The sequence below is a fragment of the Pollicipes pollicipes genome, unplaced genomic scaffold (genome assembly GCF_011947565.3).
Source record: "Pollicipes pollicipes isolate AB1234 unplaced genomic scaffold, Ppol_2.1 Scaffold_4881;HRSCAF=5763_pilon_pilon_pilon, whole genome shotgun sequence".
NCBI classification, from domain to species: Eukaryota; Metazoa; Arthropoda; class Thecostraca; order Pollicipedomorpha; family Pollicipedidae; genus Pollicipes; species Pollicipes pollicipes.
In genome coordinates this window covers 3,707,246-3,724,226 of record NW_023596576.1, presented here as the reverse complement: position 1 = coordinate 3,724,226, position 16,981 = coordinate 3,707,246, and the positions used below count along the sequence as shown (strand labels likewise).

The window sequence follows — 16,981 nt, the reverse complement described above, 5'->3', positions numbered from 1 at the left end:
GGCTGCATCATCCTGCAGGATCAACTCAGAGGTGCGTCGTCTGGGCGGTGCCTACGGCGGCAAGATCACCAATCCGATGCCGATCGCCGCCGCCGCCGCCCTGGCGGCCGTCCGTCTCAACAAGCCAGTGCGCATTGTGCTCGACATCGAGACCAACATCGCCATGTGCAGCGGCCGGATGCCCTACCTCGTCTCGTACGAGGTGAGCTCGCCGAGGCTCTCGGCCGGGTGCCCTACCTCGTCTCGTACGAGGTGAGCTCGCCGAGGCTCTCGGCCGGGTGCCCTACCTCGTCTCGTACGAGGTGAGCTCGCCGAGGCTCTCGGCCGGGTGCCCTACCTCGTCTCGCACGAGGTGAGCTCGCCGAGGCTCTCGGCCGGGTGCCCTACCTCGTCTCGTACGAGGTGAGCTCGCCGAGGCTCTCGGCCGGGTTCCCTACCTCGTCTCGACCGAGGTGAGCTCGCCCAGGCCCTCGGCTGGGCTCCAGCTGTGGTAGGAATCGGGGAAGCCAAAGGTGAAATAATTTGCCATATTGTCTAGTTGCAGTTGGATAACGCGTGTTCGACGTGTGCATGATTTACCAGTGACTAGGATGCTTGTGGGTGGCCATTTTATCCTACACCAAAACGGGATCTCTCCTGGGCATATTTGACCACGAAAAAGACATGTGTTATTGTGCCTCTCTTGGGTAAATTCACGGCTGTAACTGTGCTCATATGCTCATGTCTTATTTCCGTCCGTGTTGCATGGCACATGTTGTGAACATGTTGCGTTCAGACTCAACACCCGATCGCAAAAATCTGTTAGAACTATTTATACGTGTTTTTGTTAACGACCCGCCCAGACAACTTTGGGTTGCCCCATTTTTGTACGTCTCCCGTTTGTGTTTGCCAACAATTCATGAATGAATGTGCACTCTGAATGAACTACCAAACGTCACCTAGCCCAGTCCGCACTGTCTTGATGGTGAAGACCTTCCATTGCACGCGAATAACAGCTGGTTATTTTGTTTAAAGAAGCGTAGCGACGCCGGTGCCCCCTACACCACTATCACCGAGTGCGCAAACGGCAGGCTGGCTTCGACGACACTGGCAAAATCCACGGGCTCAAGATGCACGTGATAGCGAACGCGGGTTACACCAACACGGTGCTGAGTTTCATCGAGCCGAGCCACGTCATGCACATGGTGAAGAGCGTATACCGCGCGGACAACTGGAGCGTCACGCCCGGCACGGTGACCACCAACCAGCCGATGTCCACCGCCTGCCGCGCTCCAGGTACGGCCGCCGCAGGCCGCTGTCCCGCCCCTGCGCTGGTGACACGCCCGACACGTCAGGCGAGCGGAGAGTCACCAGTGATGCATCCGACACGCCAGGCGAGCGGAGAGCCGCTAGCGACACGTCCGACACGCCCGGCGAGCGGGGAGTCGCTAGTGACACGTCCGACACGCCAGGCAAGCGGAGAGTCGCTAGTGACACATCCAACACGCCAGGCGAGCAGAGAGTCACCAGTGATGCACCCGACACGTCAGGCGAGCGGAGAGCCGCTAGTGACACGTCCGACACGCCAGGCGAGCGGAGAATCATCAGTGATGCACCCGACACGTCAGGCGAGCGGAGAGTCACTAGTGACACGTCCGACACGCCAGGCGAGCGGAGAGTCACCAATGATACACCCGACACACCCGGGGAGCGGAGAGCCGCTAGTGACACGTCCGACACGCCAGGCGAGCGGAGAGTCACTAGTGATACACCCGACACGTCAGTAAAGTGGAGGGTCACCAGTGACACATCCGACACGCCAGGCGGGCGGAGACCCGGCTTACAAGCCGAAGAAGGCGACGGCAGCGTCTGAGAGCGCTGAATAAGCCGGAGATGATGATGCGTGGCTCACTGTCTGTTCGCTGAGGTGGTTTTAAGAAAGGTGACATTGGCAGTCTTCTCTTCGTATTTTGTACTATCCAGAACAGTGTTGCATGTCTTCAAATGCTTACCAGCTACCGATGAAACCTGCCCTATTTCGCTGCCTGAACGCCAAACAACGTTTTCCTATAAATGTCGGCACTTGATAGCTTCACCGCCTGTGAAACGCTGCCTAACTAATGGAAATCGATGCACCCATTTCCTGATGATCAACGATAAGTACTAGGGGCTGCCCGTTTCTGTAGTAGCCGGCACCAGTAGCATGCTGTTAATCGAATCACCTGATTAATCAACATACTCCTGGATTCGTCTTTGACGCGCATTAATGCCTTTCCATTTCCTGCCGCCTTGCGCAGGTACCACAAACGCCATCGCTGCTATAGAGATGGTGATGAATCACGTGGCCCACCAACTGAACAAGGACCCCTGGGAGGTGCGACAGGCAAACTTCGCTCTCCCCACTGCCGAAGTGCCGTAAGTACTGGAAGCACGGTGAAAGGTGTAATACGGGATTTATGTCGTGTCTGACGATGGTTAACATGAAGGCAAAAAAGGTAAGCTTGCAAAAATAAACGAAAATAAAAGCGTCGTTCAGTTGCCTCCTATGCTAATCGATCAGGTTTTTGCATTTGTTACATCTGATTGTTTAAAGTGCACTTACATCAAACTGACGTTGCCTTGTTTGAGGTGTTCACAAACAACCACCGAATCAGCTTGAAAATGGCAGGCTTACTAAAATTTTCCGCTGTAGCACGCCAATGGGCACCGAACAGGACAACAAGGTGTTCTCCATGATGATCAACGAGATGTTCGATAAAGGCGACATCAAGCAGAGAAAAGCTGAGAGAAACGCCTTCAATAAGGTATTAGCCTCTATGTGGTAAACAGCCATGAACTGGACTTGTATCTGCGTGTGCATCTGTGACTTGTATCTGCGTGTGCATCTGTGACTTGTATCTGCGTGTGCATCTGTAGTGGTCCCAGAGGAGAGTTTATGGGGACATTTCCGAGGACTTCTTTGTGCTTTCGTCATACGGTAGTTGACATGAAATAATAAGACACTTGTCATGAAGTGTGTACTTATTCGACATGCTCTGTTCGGGTCTGGGCCAATGCAGGAACGGAGAGAAATGCAGGGAACCCCCCCCCCCCCCCCCGAGAAAACTTGTGGAGCTTTGCGCCGGACTTAGGCCATTAAGTTAGACTTAAAATAGCATCGGTAACAAGCAAAACGTCACGGTGTTCCACTGCGAGAATAGACATAAAATACTCCTCATTCTCTGCAATCTTCGCCCGGTCCCAGCCGAACTATTTGACAAACGGTACCAGGTAGAGATCGCATCTGAGTAGCAACACCTAAGCAGGGGCGTAGTTTCGAAAGATAGGTTGGCGGTGTGCGGACCAATACCTAATGACTACATACTTACCCAAAATACACCCCAATAAACATTTCAGCTGGATTTGGCTCATTTATGTTTGACGTTGGAGCCGAAATTGCCCCCCAGTTGAATAAAAACCATTTACCTCCACCCAGGCATACTGCTACAAAATCTATTCAAGGATTTTGATTAACTCAGAAACACGAATGAAGTGCATTTCAGCAAGTTTGACCAGGTAATTTTTGACCCTGCAATGATTGCAATTTGCCCTGTCCCGTTTCAGGCCAACCGCTGGCGTAAGCGGTCGCTGGCGCTGTTGCCAATGTTGTACCCAGTCGGCACAATGGCCAAGATGTCTGCTCTGGTCTCCATATACGACAACGACGGCACGGTGGCCGTGTCCCACGGAGGTGTCGAGATGGGCCAGGGCCTGAACACCAAGGTCAGCGCAGCGAGAGAGAGGAGAGAGAGAGAGAGAGAGGAGAGAGAGAGAGAGAGAGAGGAGAGAGAGAGAGAGAGAGAGAGAGAGAGAGAGAGGAGAGAGAGAGAGAGAGAGAGAGAGAGAGAGAGAGAGAGAGAGAGAGAGAGAGAGAGAGAGAGAGAGAGAGAGAGAGAGAGAGAGAGAGAGAGAGAGAGAGAGAGAGAGAGAGAGAGAGAGGAGAGAGAGAGAGGGAGAGAGAGAGGAGAGAGGGAGAGGGAGGAGAGATACGAGGGAGGGATGAGAGAGGGGACAAAGCAGAGCACAGCAGACCAGACCAGACCAGGGCAGAGCAGAGTCCGTCGTCTGTTGACGCCAGCATCGCCTGTATGTGATGTAATTTAGCTTCCGTCCTAGCTGCAATGCTGCCGCTGTTTCGGACGGACCCGGCCTGCCGTCGCTGCCTCGCATGTTTCCGGTCTCGTCGCCTGTGGGAGGCGCCACTAGCGCCGCGTCCCAACTGGTGCTCTTACGTCTGCTGAGTGTCGCCGCGGCTCAGCAGTTTTCCAGTTAGGTCACGTGACCGGAAAGTTGTGCGATAGTTGGTCGGAATCTGCCCCCCCCCCTTCCCCACTCCAGCCAGAACAGGATTGACACGAGCCCGGGTGAACGGTAATGTGGTCCGATGGGGATGGGTTAATGTTGAAAAGGAACAAAGTTGTAGCACGCCGTGTAAATCTGTGTGAACTCACAAATCTATATGTCATTCTGGTGAACCAGGTGAAAGATATATGAGTCCAAGTGCAAATTTTACATCGACAGGTGTAAAAGCAATGAAAAAGATGGTAGCGGACAGGTTTAACCCCTAACCTGTTTCGCTGATTTTCATAGCACACACTGATAGGGGGGGCCGGTGACATCCTGCCGTTTGGAAACTTAGAAAGGTAGAACCTCGGAGAAAAAAAAAACATTGAGTTTTCTCAACAGCAACTCGCAATTGGTAAGAAATCCCATGTTGTTAATTGAACCTTCTAGATTAACTCTGTGGTCAAATTTTCCTGAAACTCAACCTATTTCAGCGTTGAACATCCATGTGTACGAAATCATGCGGCGTAGACGCATGAAATATAAAGATGCGTATTTTTGGTGGAAAGGTGAGTGTAGTAGCTAGGAGTTGTATCTATTCTTAGTCTTCATTTATAATGGAGGACTTCGTTAATGTAGCAGTGTCAGCCCTCCGCGCGACCCGCAGGATCGTCGGTCGCCGCCCACCGCCCCCGCCGGTAGTGGATCGTCTTGCAGTGCCCCTAAAAAACGTCTTCGCTTCTCCAAAATCAGAAATGCCAGGACACGTTTTTGGTGTCAAAACACGCGCAATGGATACCCTAGAGGCAACTGAAGATTTAAACGAAGCCGCACAATATGCTGGACTGGAATTTCAGAAAATCTTACGGATTTGGAGCGTCGCATCACCCCGCCCCCCCCCCCCCCCTTCCCCTGTCCTCCTGTCACGCCGAGTAAGTTGTTCAGAAAGAAGTAACGGCGTGATGGAATCCCTAACTTTGTGTTTTGTTTCCTCGCTGATCGCCGTGCATATGGTTACCATGGAAACCGTGGGGAGGATGTCATGCATTTGTTCAGGCTTGGTACTCTTAATAGGCCGTCATCATAGATGTAGAAGCTCGGAAGAACTCGGCGGTTTTACGATTGGAGAGTGAAGAAAGCGTGAGAATGTGAAGGGTCCTCCAAATCTGGACGTGTTTTGAAGTGACTGCTGCAATGCTCACATCTTTGTTTGAAGCTTGAATTTGAAGGTATTTTTGTAGTTAACACCGCTGATACTTTTAGTGAGGCTTAACTGATCTGTTCTGCCGGCGGCCAGTTAAAGCCTTGTGCTATTTTAAATTGCCGGCCATCGCAGTACAGACATAGATATAATGCTTGTGAAATTTACTAAAGATGTCTTGCCATTAAGCCATAATGTCAATCAACAAGCTAGGCTGAATGATCGCCAAAAGTATTATGTCAATGTTACCCAGACGAAATTTGTGATCGCGAGCCGAGCGTCCACATTCTGCTCCCGAAACTATCGGACGTTGGTACCAAAAATGAGCCATTAATTTAACTGCTTACATGACTGCAGCGTGCCGTCTTTTCCAGCTTATTTGCGTGAATAGACCTGCTCAACAAAATGTTAATTTGCAGGCAGCTATCTAGAAACACATAGCGGCCAGCCAAAAGCTTAGAATTTCCATCTGACCAGCAAAGTTCAGCGGCCTATTAAAACTATCCAACAATTCATGCATAGCGTGTGTGCCGTTACAACGAGTTTGTCGCTGAGACAGGCTGAGGGCAAAGGTGCTACTTGTCGATTTTTGGCCTAGGCATGGCCTTCTACCATGTTCAATTTGAGGTTTAGGAAAAGAGCAAACCGTTTTCATAACTTGATCATCAAGAAAACGCAACATGACTTATTTTGAGGAAATACAAATACTCAGTTTCGTAGGCGACTTAGTTCCGGAGTGACTTACGACTTTCCTCAGGCTCTTAATTTTGCCCCCCAGACCTGTTGGAATTTAAGTTACCAGATCTAACTTCAGTACCATAGATAATCCCATCTAACAATCTACAGCAAAGTTCATGATTTGAGGGGGTATTGGATGGGTCGATTTCGCAGAGAGCCGCCTCTTTTGCAGGTGAAATGATGTAAAATGGGTCTGATTAGCACCTTATAGACCCTTCTGTTTTCTCAAGAACCAAGCATGCTACGATTATGCAGGAGACGGCGTGGAATAGCTGTTGGAAATCTTTATGAAATATGTGCAGGCGGTAGAATGGGGTTAGAATGGTCTTTCAAGGTCATGAAGTGTGTGCTTTTATGATTTAAAGCGCTTGGTTTACAAGGAGGCATGGCCTGACCTTGCAAATATCATGAGTACGATGGCAATCCACTTCAGCGCGACATAAATGAGAGAGGAGTCTGGAAAACCTTTTGAGGTGCATTTCCTTACCGAGATTAGCGACATTCATTAGCTTTGAGACAACTTCCAGCGCCATAACTTCGAGAAAAAAATTGATCGCAGCGATAATGAGCATTGAAGCAATTAATTAGTATCAACGATAAGGTATTACTCGTACTATCGTCCTGGTCCGGTGTGTTAACATGAACTCAAAGTTGTGGCCAGCAAGCCTTCCGGCTATCGCCAGGTATTGTTAGCCCTGAGAACTGTATGCCGTTCGGCTGTCAGTCATGTATACGTCATAACACGAATTCTCTGCTTGAAATTGCTGGGAACTGTAGCGCCCTGGCCACGGCAGATCTGCTAAGCTGCGCTCGTCGGCATGCCCGCCAGGTGGCACAGGTGGTGGCGCGCGAGCTCGGCGTTCCACTCGACCAAGTCTCCGTCAAGCCGAACAACTCGCTGGCCAACCCCGGCAGCACCGTGACGGGCGGCAGCATCGGCAGCGAGTGGTGCTGCATGGCGGCCCGCTCGGCCTGCCAGCAGCTGATAGAGCGACTGAAGCCGTTCCGCGCGGCCGAAGGCGAGCCCCAGCGGCCCTGGCTGCAGGTGGTCCAGATGGCCTCCGGCAAGGGGGGCGTCAACCTCAGCGCCCACTGCGTGTAAGGGCTCAACTGCTGATGTCAGGTGTCAACTTAGCCACACGCTCCATGTGCGGTTGTGTGTTGGCTTCGTGTTCGCCATCCACCTCACGCAAGAGTGCGTTTGCTTGTGTCACCCTCATAGCCTATTCCATACGAAAGTGTGTTTGCTGGTGTGAGTTGTACCGTGCGCTTCGTGTTAAGACATCCCCTTGGCCCGCAAACCTAGAATCGATCAGCTTCTCAAAACAATGCATGTAGTAGCCAGCTCCTGAACAAATATGAAAACACAAGGAAGGCAAAGTGGAAACGAGAAAGTGAGACACATGGAGGGTCACTAAGAAAAGAGAAGTACTCACTGCAGTGACAAGTTCTTTCTCAAATGGTTTTGCATCCACCTATAGAATCACTTCAAGCTTACTGGAATTGTTGTTTCCGAGAACAAATCATCGTCGAACTAGCCGTCACAACGACCAGCATATATCAGTTCGCCCTTGCACCTGTCGGTTTGATAAATGGCCCTAACATCTGAGGTACTCTTAGATACTGAAGAGCTCTCGGTTTAATAGCCAGGATAGTTTTTCATTTCCAGCATGGACGTCTTTCAAGCTTTGTTTAAGAACATCCAGTTTTTTTTAAACCTACTTTTCATTTGTACCAGGCTGGCACACTCAAAACAGCGAGCGTGTATCCATTAGCAGGCAAGGCACGGGCTAGCCTGGCTTTGGGAGCTACAGAACAACGTGCCAACTCGTGAGATAATGGACACCGTAAACACCCTCATCACTGCCCACTTAAGTTGAAGATGTGCATTTTTTACATACTGACATGTCCCGCGACGTTTGGAAAGGGTTCCCTCTATGTCTACGACTATCAGACAGCGACTCCATAACGTCTATGACCTCTATGTCTCCGACCACCTATCAGCGACTTTATGAAAGCGTTCGACTGAGCAGGCGCTCGGACACCGTTCACAGGCAGGCACCCAAACCGGCCGGGTACTCTGTGCTCGGGCTGACGGCCGCCGAGGTGGAGCTGGACGTGCTCACTGGGGAGAACCGCTTCAACCGAGTGGACCTGTACGAGGACGCCGGCCAGTCGCTCTCGCCCTGGGTCGACGTCGGACAGATCGAGGGCTCCTTCGCCATGGGCATGGGCCTGTTCCTGACAGAGCGGCACCGCTACGATCCGGCCACAGGCCAGAAGCTCACCAACCGGGCCTGGGTAAGGACCTTTGCTTTCTCTGAATCGGCCCCACCACAAGCTGTTTTTATTTCTTGGTGATGTATTGACTTAAATATCAATGACAGTGACAGGTTTGATAACTCGTCACGGATTAAGCATTTTGTCAATACAAGACCATAAATCACAATACACAAACACCACATGCGTGGCAAACTTACATGAACAGCAAATTTCAAAATGTGTCAGATTGTAAAGTCCACCGATAAATCCGATTTATATGTTGACACGGCGAGCAGAAAGGGCCGGTATAGGCACAAGCGCTGCTGAAAGTGTTTCGCAGTCCCAGAATACGATGAGTAGAGTCATTTGTGATAGCTGCTTCGTGCGCTAAGGGTGCATTCCGGAGACATGGGTGCATTCCGGTGCATTCGGGAGACATGGGTGCATTCCGGTGCATTCCGGAGACATGGGTGCATTCCGGTGCATTCCGGAGACCACATCGAGAACACATATAAAACATACGCCTCTCCTGGATGTATAGTTGTCATGTTTTGGGTATTCTCAGAATTTTTCAGCATCTTAAAGTAAACATGTGGTGCGACTCACCAGGACATTTCGTGTAATGTCATCGCAGGAAATGCCGCCATCACATCATAGGCTGCATCGGTAATGCTGTTAATATCAGCCTCTGTCTTTTCTTGCCGTTTATGTAACGATAACGCTGGTGGCATGTGTCCACGTACCAGCAAGGGCAAGCGAGCTGAAGTTGTTCGTCCGACAAAGGTGAAGACACGCTGTCGTTTGGTTGGAATGGCTGAGCGGTCAGCGTGTGTCTTGGCAAGTTGCAAAACGTATAAACTCTTTCTGGATGCGAATGAGAGACGCATTATGATCTCTGTGTTTCACCAGTTTTGGATAGTCATGCGTAGGGATATAGAACAGTACTACAACGCAAAAAATAATACAAAATCTGCGCTTGGTGCTGCTTTTCTTATATTTCATGTCACAAACGTCTCAATCCCTTTCTTTCAGCGTATAACAAAATGATCTTTTTGTATCTTGCAAGTCTACCAGTACCTACCTGCGCACTGACTGACTATTTTCTTACCACTGCGAGTTCTAGTGCCGAAAATAGCCGACCTCCAATATGCCCTGAGACACTCATCCCACCCATGATTAGGCTACCATGAGACTATTCGGTTGATATACTCGTAATAGCGTGAATTCTGGACCATGCAGAATAATTCAGAGTATTTCACGGGTAATTTTGAATCATTTCTCCATATTCTCGTACTCAAACATTTGGTTCATTCCCTGGTTAGCTGAATGTTGCTACTTCAAACAGCGCGCAATGGTAGTTGTGTTATTGCCATGTCTTCTTTCGGTTATCATCGTTATTACTCATAGCTGTAAATATTGACGCATACTGCAGAACTACTACCCACCAACGCACAAGGACATGCCGAGGGACTTCAGAGTGAAGCTGCTGAAGAACAATAAAAACGACATCGGCATCTTCAATTCCAAAGGTAATGTGGATACATTGCGATGACTTACAGAGCTTTCTAAAATGGCTGAAGCATAGCTTCAGCGGCTGCGGTGTGAATTGGAATACAGGAACGTTTGTTTGTTGACTGGAGGTGGTATCGACAAAGATAACGGCTTTGCGTGTGTTATTTTCTTGTGGCTGAATAAATGCAATGCCAGTCTAACAGTCATCGACAGCGGCCAATCTCCCGTTTTGACCCAGCGTACGTGGAGCATGTAATACCGTACAGGACCGGCAAAAAATCCAGGGCCTTGGTCGCTGTTGCAATTTCTGCCTTAAACCGGAGGTTGAGGGCAAACATTTAATAACGACCAAGACTCTGGAAGCCATTCCGGCCCAAGTGTGTTCTGCTTTTTGCTAAGTGCTCCTGTGCGACAGAGATTGAGATGAATTGAAGCCATTCTTTCGGTCAAATTATGGCTCTGACGTGGAGTAAACCGCGTTTAGATAATGAAAAGGCATGAAAGTTATGAAATGTTAATTAAATACTTCATTCAGCCAAGCCGTCACAAGGAAGTGGCATGCACAATCTTCGTTATCTACAGTAATGTTTTTTTCTGAAATGGGTCATTTTACCTCACATGTCAGTTTTCAACAATCATTTAGTCGTTCTGAACATCAATTTTTATTCTGAAATGTGCCATTTGCCTCAAATGTCACTTGTGAACAATCGGTTCTACGAGTGGCTGCAAAACTTCCACAGCAACAAATGCACTCCAAAAAAGTTTCTACAAATTTCAGTCGCATTGTTGTCCTTATAGCTGCTAACGCGTGCATTAATGGAACATTTCGACCCGAGTTCAAGATTTTACCCAGATTAAAAAACACTGAGGCAGAACGTTCTACCATACGCACGAGCTAATGGAAAAGTGATGCCACGGCATTTGGTGAAAGACCTTTCAGGGCCAGAACAGCGCTATTCTGGCACTGTCAAAAACCGGAAACACGGTAGATGCGTAGCAGACTAAGAGCACGGCTTCGTTGACATCAAAGGCCCACCAGATAACGATAGAGAGCTCCAAAACAACCCTAAAAATGCTTGTACATGGTGTGGGACGCAGTCACAGTACGGCGCAAAGGATAGCCAGCGCTGACAAAGCTGTGCCCATGCAAGGTTAGCTTCCTAGCCTAAGTAAGTGCGGCCACTAGGCTCGAACGCGATACGGTGATCGGCTATTGAGAGGATGTAGCAGATCCATGCGCCCAGCGCCATCTGGCTCTCAGGTGAGGCGCATTTGGATATCGGTTCCAGAGTTACAAGCCACCTTGGGAGGTAGCGGGGAGGCCCCTACACGGCTACGTTGCCTTCGATGCATGATGTGATGTGCGATCAGTGGTATGAGGTGGTACAGAAGCAAACTTGATAAGCTGCGCCAGCAGATGTTTCGGTGGGATGGGCCGCCCGTCGACCCTGTTCGGACCCCATATGTTGTTATCGGTCACCCCAAATCTGAGGCATTCAAGAGTAATTCTCAGACGATCCTAAAACTCAAGGTGGCGGCCGACATGGCGGCAAAACAGTCACCAGTGACAATGTGCCGTGGAGCGACGGAGGCTGTCTATGAGACGAAAGTTATGTACTTTGAAGGGAAAATGGGTAATTTGGAACATACGCTGCATCGCTACTACCTGCAGGCGAGTAAAGTTTGCGGCTGTTCTAAGACAAACTGTTATTCATTAAGCAGCACTTGTGAGCACGACTTATGTTTATGCACCATAAAATGAACAGATCATGGACAAACAAAACCCAGCCGTTTGTTCTGAGCGAAGGCCGACAAAACTTGTTTCCAAAACCCAAGCGCTCCGTTCACTGAACTGCGCTGCTTCGTGTTACGTGTCGCTCTTTTGATGGCATTGGATGCTCAATATGTCATTTAACAGCAGCCCTTTAAAACTCATCCATTCCTCATGATCCAGCAGCCCACCCTGCTGTTACTTCACTACCATCATGTACCATTGTACCATCGTACCATGACAGTACCGTCGCTACTTCGTTGGCGCGTACCCCTGAGTACCGCATCATGAGTACATCGGGACTAGCGACGATGCTTGTGGCATTTTAGCGTGGTCAGCGGCCCAACCGACCGATGTATTACCTTTCGGTAAAGCTAGCCTCGCTGATATGATGACCCTGACCTGGCTGACTTGGTGAAATTGACCTTCTGGTTCGCTGTCGGCCTGTCACCTGGTTGATGTAATGTGACCGACCTTTCGCTGGGTTCACTGGCCCAGTCTGACTTAAACGACTTGTCGTTCACCTACCACTTGGCCCACTGACGCTAGGCAGTTCGGTTTAGAGGCCATCTCGTGGCCCTGGTGGCTTGTTACGTGTGTTGCCTGTTGACGTTAATGTGACCCTGACCCCTGTGACAACCTTCGCTTGGCCTGTTGTGTTGATGTGGATAGTACAGTGACCATGATAAATCTGCTTTGTTGTCCTAGACGCGTTGCATCAATTATGTCTTGTTTTATTTGTGGTTTTTAGTTGTTTAATCCATTAGTTGTTAGTGGCTCAGCTGTTTGCCGTCTGTTAAATGCCGGGTACGGAGCTGACGTCGGGACGGCCGGTTGACCCGGCTTGCGCGTGCCGGCAGCCACCGGCGAGCCAGCTGTCTGCATGAGTAGCGTCTGCTTGATGGCGCTGCAGCAGGCGGTGGCCGCCGCCCGCAGAGACTCTGGCCACAACGACTGGGTCACCATCAGTAAGTCACGCTGCCCTCGGATGATGCCGTCCATCGCTGACACATTTGTAGGCTAGAAACTCATGCAATTTGAAGATAGCACGGCCTGACCGTTGCCATCTACGTCGCTCGTCACACGGACTCGTTTTCATCAGAAAACTGAGTTTGCGCTATGGCTATTTCAGACGCACCCAGTACAGTTGAGGATACCCAGATGGCCTGTCAGACGTCCGCCGAGATGTTCGTCCTTTCCTAAGGCAGAGACGGCAGCCCGCCTCGCGACCCGGCTGGCTGACAGTGCGCAGCTTGCGTGTAGCGATCGTCCACTGTTGCACCACTGCACGTCTTGGCAGCTGCAAACACTGTGGCCAGTACTTCCAGACGATTATCTGACTTCTTTAGATGATATCACGACCTGCCGGCGACTTTTTCTGGCTCGAGCCCTGATTGGGTGGAATAGGGTGGGGTGGGGGTGGGGCAGGGTCGATGCGACTTTCCTAGACTTTCTGAGGATATTTATCCGTCGTGTTGTGTAATCGCGCTCGAGTTTCCAGTGGCCAGAGCATTTGTTGCGCGTGTTTGACGTTACAAGACTGCCTCTAGCTTTTCCGGTTCCCAAAAAGCAGCGTTTTTTACGAACACTGCGCGGCGGGCACGGAAAAACTGGGCTGGTACATTAACGGAGACCACATATTTAAATACATAAACATCATCAAGATACGCTAAAAGCGCACAACTACAAGTTCATATGTTCAAATTAACAAAAGAGCACGTCTATATGATTTTCACGTTACTTCATGGCATCGCTTCGTAAATATAGACAGCTGGTTGACCCGGCCTGGTGGGAACAGTGCAGTGTTGCAGCAAATACGTTGTTTGAGATTTTGTTGAGGTCGATTCATGTTTTTCCACCAGAATTGATCGGTCTTAGCATGGAAGCGACACAGGCTTTGCATCGATCCCACATGCGTTGGCGTTATGAAAACGGCGAATCAGTGTGAGGATTTATCAGTACTCGTCACATCCCCTCCCGGTCTGTTTACGGAAGAGCCTTGTTTTTCAGTGAGGATTATGGGACATCGGATGAACATAGGCGCACATGTTCAGCATCTGTTTTGTGCATCCGTGTGCGCGATTCTAAAGATGCGTTAATCTTTGGCAATCTAAATCACTAAGCCGCCACATGTCAAACTTGGCCAGCTCACAAAAGGCACAATGTACCGCGAACTTTTTCAGTTGCTACCGATGCAAACAAAACTCATATCCTAGTGTGTTTTCCCGATTTTCAGCAGTTCCCCTATCTCGAAATTTGGAAACAATGACGCTCATTCATTTGAGGTCAGCACATGGTATGTATATATTTTGTTGAAAATCGCGGACATGTATGAGTTAATGACTAAGCTATGTAAGCAAATATACAACATATTCCTGGCTTGAAAAAGCAAGCGCAAACCAAAAGTGTTACGGGACAAAGCTGCCCCATGTCCTGGGCTGCACATGCTTTCCTAAGGCCGTGTGGTGTCAGGGTGATCAGTGTGGTGATCAGGCCGTATGGTTGTCAGGGTGATCAGTGTGGTGATCAGGCCGTATGGTTGTCAGGGTGATCAGTGTGGTGATCAGGCCGTATGGTTGTCAGGGTGATCAGTGTGGTGATCAGGCCGTGTGGTTGTCAGGGTGATCAGTGTGGTGATCAGGCCGTATGGTTGTAGGGTGATCAGTGTGGTGATCAGGCCGTATGGTTGTAGGGTGACCAGTGTGGTGATCAGGCCGTATGGTTGTCAGGGTGATCAGTGTGGTGATCAGGCCGTATGGTTGTCAGGGTGATCAGTGTGGTGATCAGGCCGTATGGTTGTCAGGGTGATCAGTGTGGTGATCAGGCCGTATGGTTGTCAGGGTGATCAGTGTGGTGATCAGGCCGTATGGTTGTCAGGGTGATCAGTGTGGTGATCAGGCCGTATGGTTGTCAGGGTGATCAGTGTGGTGATCAGGCCCGTATGGTTGTTCAGGGTGACCAGTGTGGTGATCAGGCCGTATGGTTGTCAGGGTGATCAGTGTGGTGATCAGGCCGTATGGTTGTCAGGGGTGACCAAGTGTGGTGATCAGGCCGTATGGTTGTCAGGGTGACCAGTGTGGTGATCAGGCCGTATGGTTGTCAGGGTGACCAGTGTGGTGATCAGGCCGTATGGTTGTCAGGGTGACCAGTGTGGTGATCAGGCCGTATGGTTGTCAGGGTGACCAGTGTGGTGATCAGGCCGTATGGTTGTCAGGGTGACCAGTGTGGTGATCAGGCCGTATGGTTGTCAGGGTGACGCATTGTGGTGATCAGGCCGTATGGTTGTAGGGTGACCAGTGTGGTGATCAGGCCGTATGGTTGTCAGGGTGACAGTGTGGTGATCAGGCCGTATGGTTGTCAGGGTGACCAGTGTGGTGATCAGGCCGTATGGTTGTCAGGGTGACCAGTGTGGTGATCAGGCCGTATGGTTGTCAGGGTGACCAGTGTGGTGATCAGGCCGTATGGTTGTCAGGGTGATCAGTGTGGTGATCAGGCCGTATGGTTGTCAGGGTGACCAGTGTGGTGATCAGGCCGTATGGTTGTCAGGGTGACCAGTGTGGTGATCAGGCCGTATGGTTGTCAGGGTGACCAGTGTGGTGATCAGGCCGTGTGGTTGTCAGGGTGATCAGTGTGGTGATCAGGCCGTATGGTTGTCAGGGTGACCAGTGTGGTGATCAGGCCGTGTGGGTTTCAGGGTGACCAGTGTGGTGATCAGGCCGTATGGTTGTTAGGGTGATCAGTGTGGTGATCAGGCCGTATGGTTGTCAGGGTGATCAGTGTGGTGATCAGGCCGTATGGTAGTCAGGGTGATCAGTGTGGTGATCAGGCCGTATGGTAGTCAGGGTGATCAGTGTGGTGATCAGGCCGTATGGTTGTCAGGGTGATCAGTGTGGTGATCAGGCCGTATGGTTGTCAGGGTGATCAGTGTGGTGATCAGGCCGTTGTGGTTGTCAGGGTGACCAGTGTGGTGATCAGGCCGTATGGTTGTCAGGGTGACCAGTGTGGTGATCAGGCCGTATGGTTGTTAGGGTGACCGGTGTGGTGATCAGGCCGTATGGTTGTCAGGGTGATCAGTGTGGTGATCAGGCCGTATGGTTGTCAGGGTGACCAGTGTGGTGATCAGGCCGTATGGTTGTCAGGGTGATCAGTGTGGTGATCAGGCCGTGTGGTTGTCAGGGTGATCAGTGTGGTGATCAGGCCGTATGGTAGTCAGGGTGATCAGTGTGGTGATCAGGCCGTGTGGTTGTCAGGGTGATCAGTGTGGTGATCAGGCCGTATGGTTGACAGCGCTTCTGGTGATGTGTTTCGATTAGTGTTGATCATGCCTTGATTGTAGCTTATATAGAGTCCCTCCTTTGCTTTTAGCTTCGATCGCTAAGTAGGTCCTGTAAGCGGGCACATCTATCCTGGTAAAGGCGACACGACTGTCGATGACGTCCGTGGTTGATCGCATGCGGACGTGGGTTTCCGTTGCATGACAACGTTGCTTTAACCGCGATTTTGGTACTTGCGATACTACCATTTGTTGTTCGTTACGAAAATGATGCCTACACACATCACCGAAGTTGAAAAACAAAAACGCTTGGCATCTATTGAGTTGCATTAGACTGATATTGCAGTGATTCATGTTGATCAGAACTTGGTATGCCACAGGATGACGCCCTCAGGCAGAGTAAGATACGTGCACGTTGTACCTCTGGCTTCAGAATATATAAAATATTAACTGAAAGATTTGTGTGGTAATGATAATACAATATCGAAACCAATTCAGCTGTTTGCAGGTAGCTGCAATGTCGGCCAACACAAAATGTAAAAAATACAAAATATGTACAGAGCAATCGGCCCGAATCAATGCCGAGGCCCTCATTGGTGCAGAGTTTCCTCATCGACACGGGGGACCAACGATTGACGGAGACTCCAGTTCGGCTTTACGGTCCCTTGCTGAAATGTGGTGAAGGGCCTCCCATTCGGTACTGACCCCCTGACAGACACTGGGGGTTCCACTGTCTCATGTACCCTCATCGTAGGCTATCTTATCTCCTTACATTGTCAGAAGGCCCCGATTGCCACAAAAGACCGTCTGTCATGTGAGGTCCGGTGCCCTGGAACACTGCCCCGGGCCGATTTGGGGTCCCCTGCCAGCACAAGACCCCTGTTAAGCACTATGGGCCGCTGACTGGCAGACTGACGAACAG

General features: G+C 50.3%; 1 protein-coding gene across 1 annotated transcript in view; it reads left to right on the top strand.

Annotated features, from left to right (window-relative positions):
• Nucleotides 1-13,179, top strand: part of LOC119101807 (xanthine dehydrogenase-like) — a 25,390-nt gene extending 12,211 nt beyond the window's left edge. The window contains exons 2-11 of the mRNA XM_037225230.1: nt 19-202; nt 1,071-1,275; nt 2,277-2,394; nt 2,672-2,783; nt 3,583-3,741; nt 7,071-7,339; nt 8,296-8,542; nt 9,936-10,032; nt 12,647-12,754; nt 12,919-13,179. Of these exons, the coding sequence (XP_037081125.1) occupies nt 19-202; nt 1,071-1,275; nt 2,277-2,394; nt 2,672-2,783; nt 3,583-3,741; nt 7,071-7,339; nt 8,296-8,542; nt 9,936-10,032; nt 12,647-12,754; nt 12,919-12,989 (1,570 nt within the window). The 3' untranslated portion in view covers nt 12,990-13,179. The remainder of the gene's footprint in view (nt 1-18; nt 203-1,070; nt 1,276-2,276; nt 2,395-2,671; nt 2,784-3,582; nt 3,742-7,070; nt 7,340-8,295; nt 8,543-9,935; nt 10,033-12,646; nt 12,755-12,918) is intronic.
• The last annotated feature ends 3,802 nt before the right edge of the window (nt 13,180-16,981 follow it).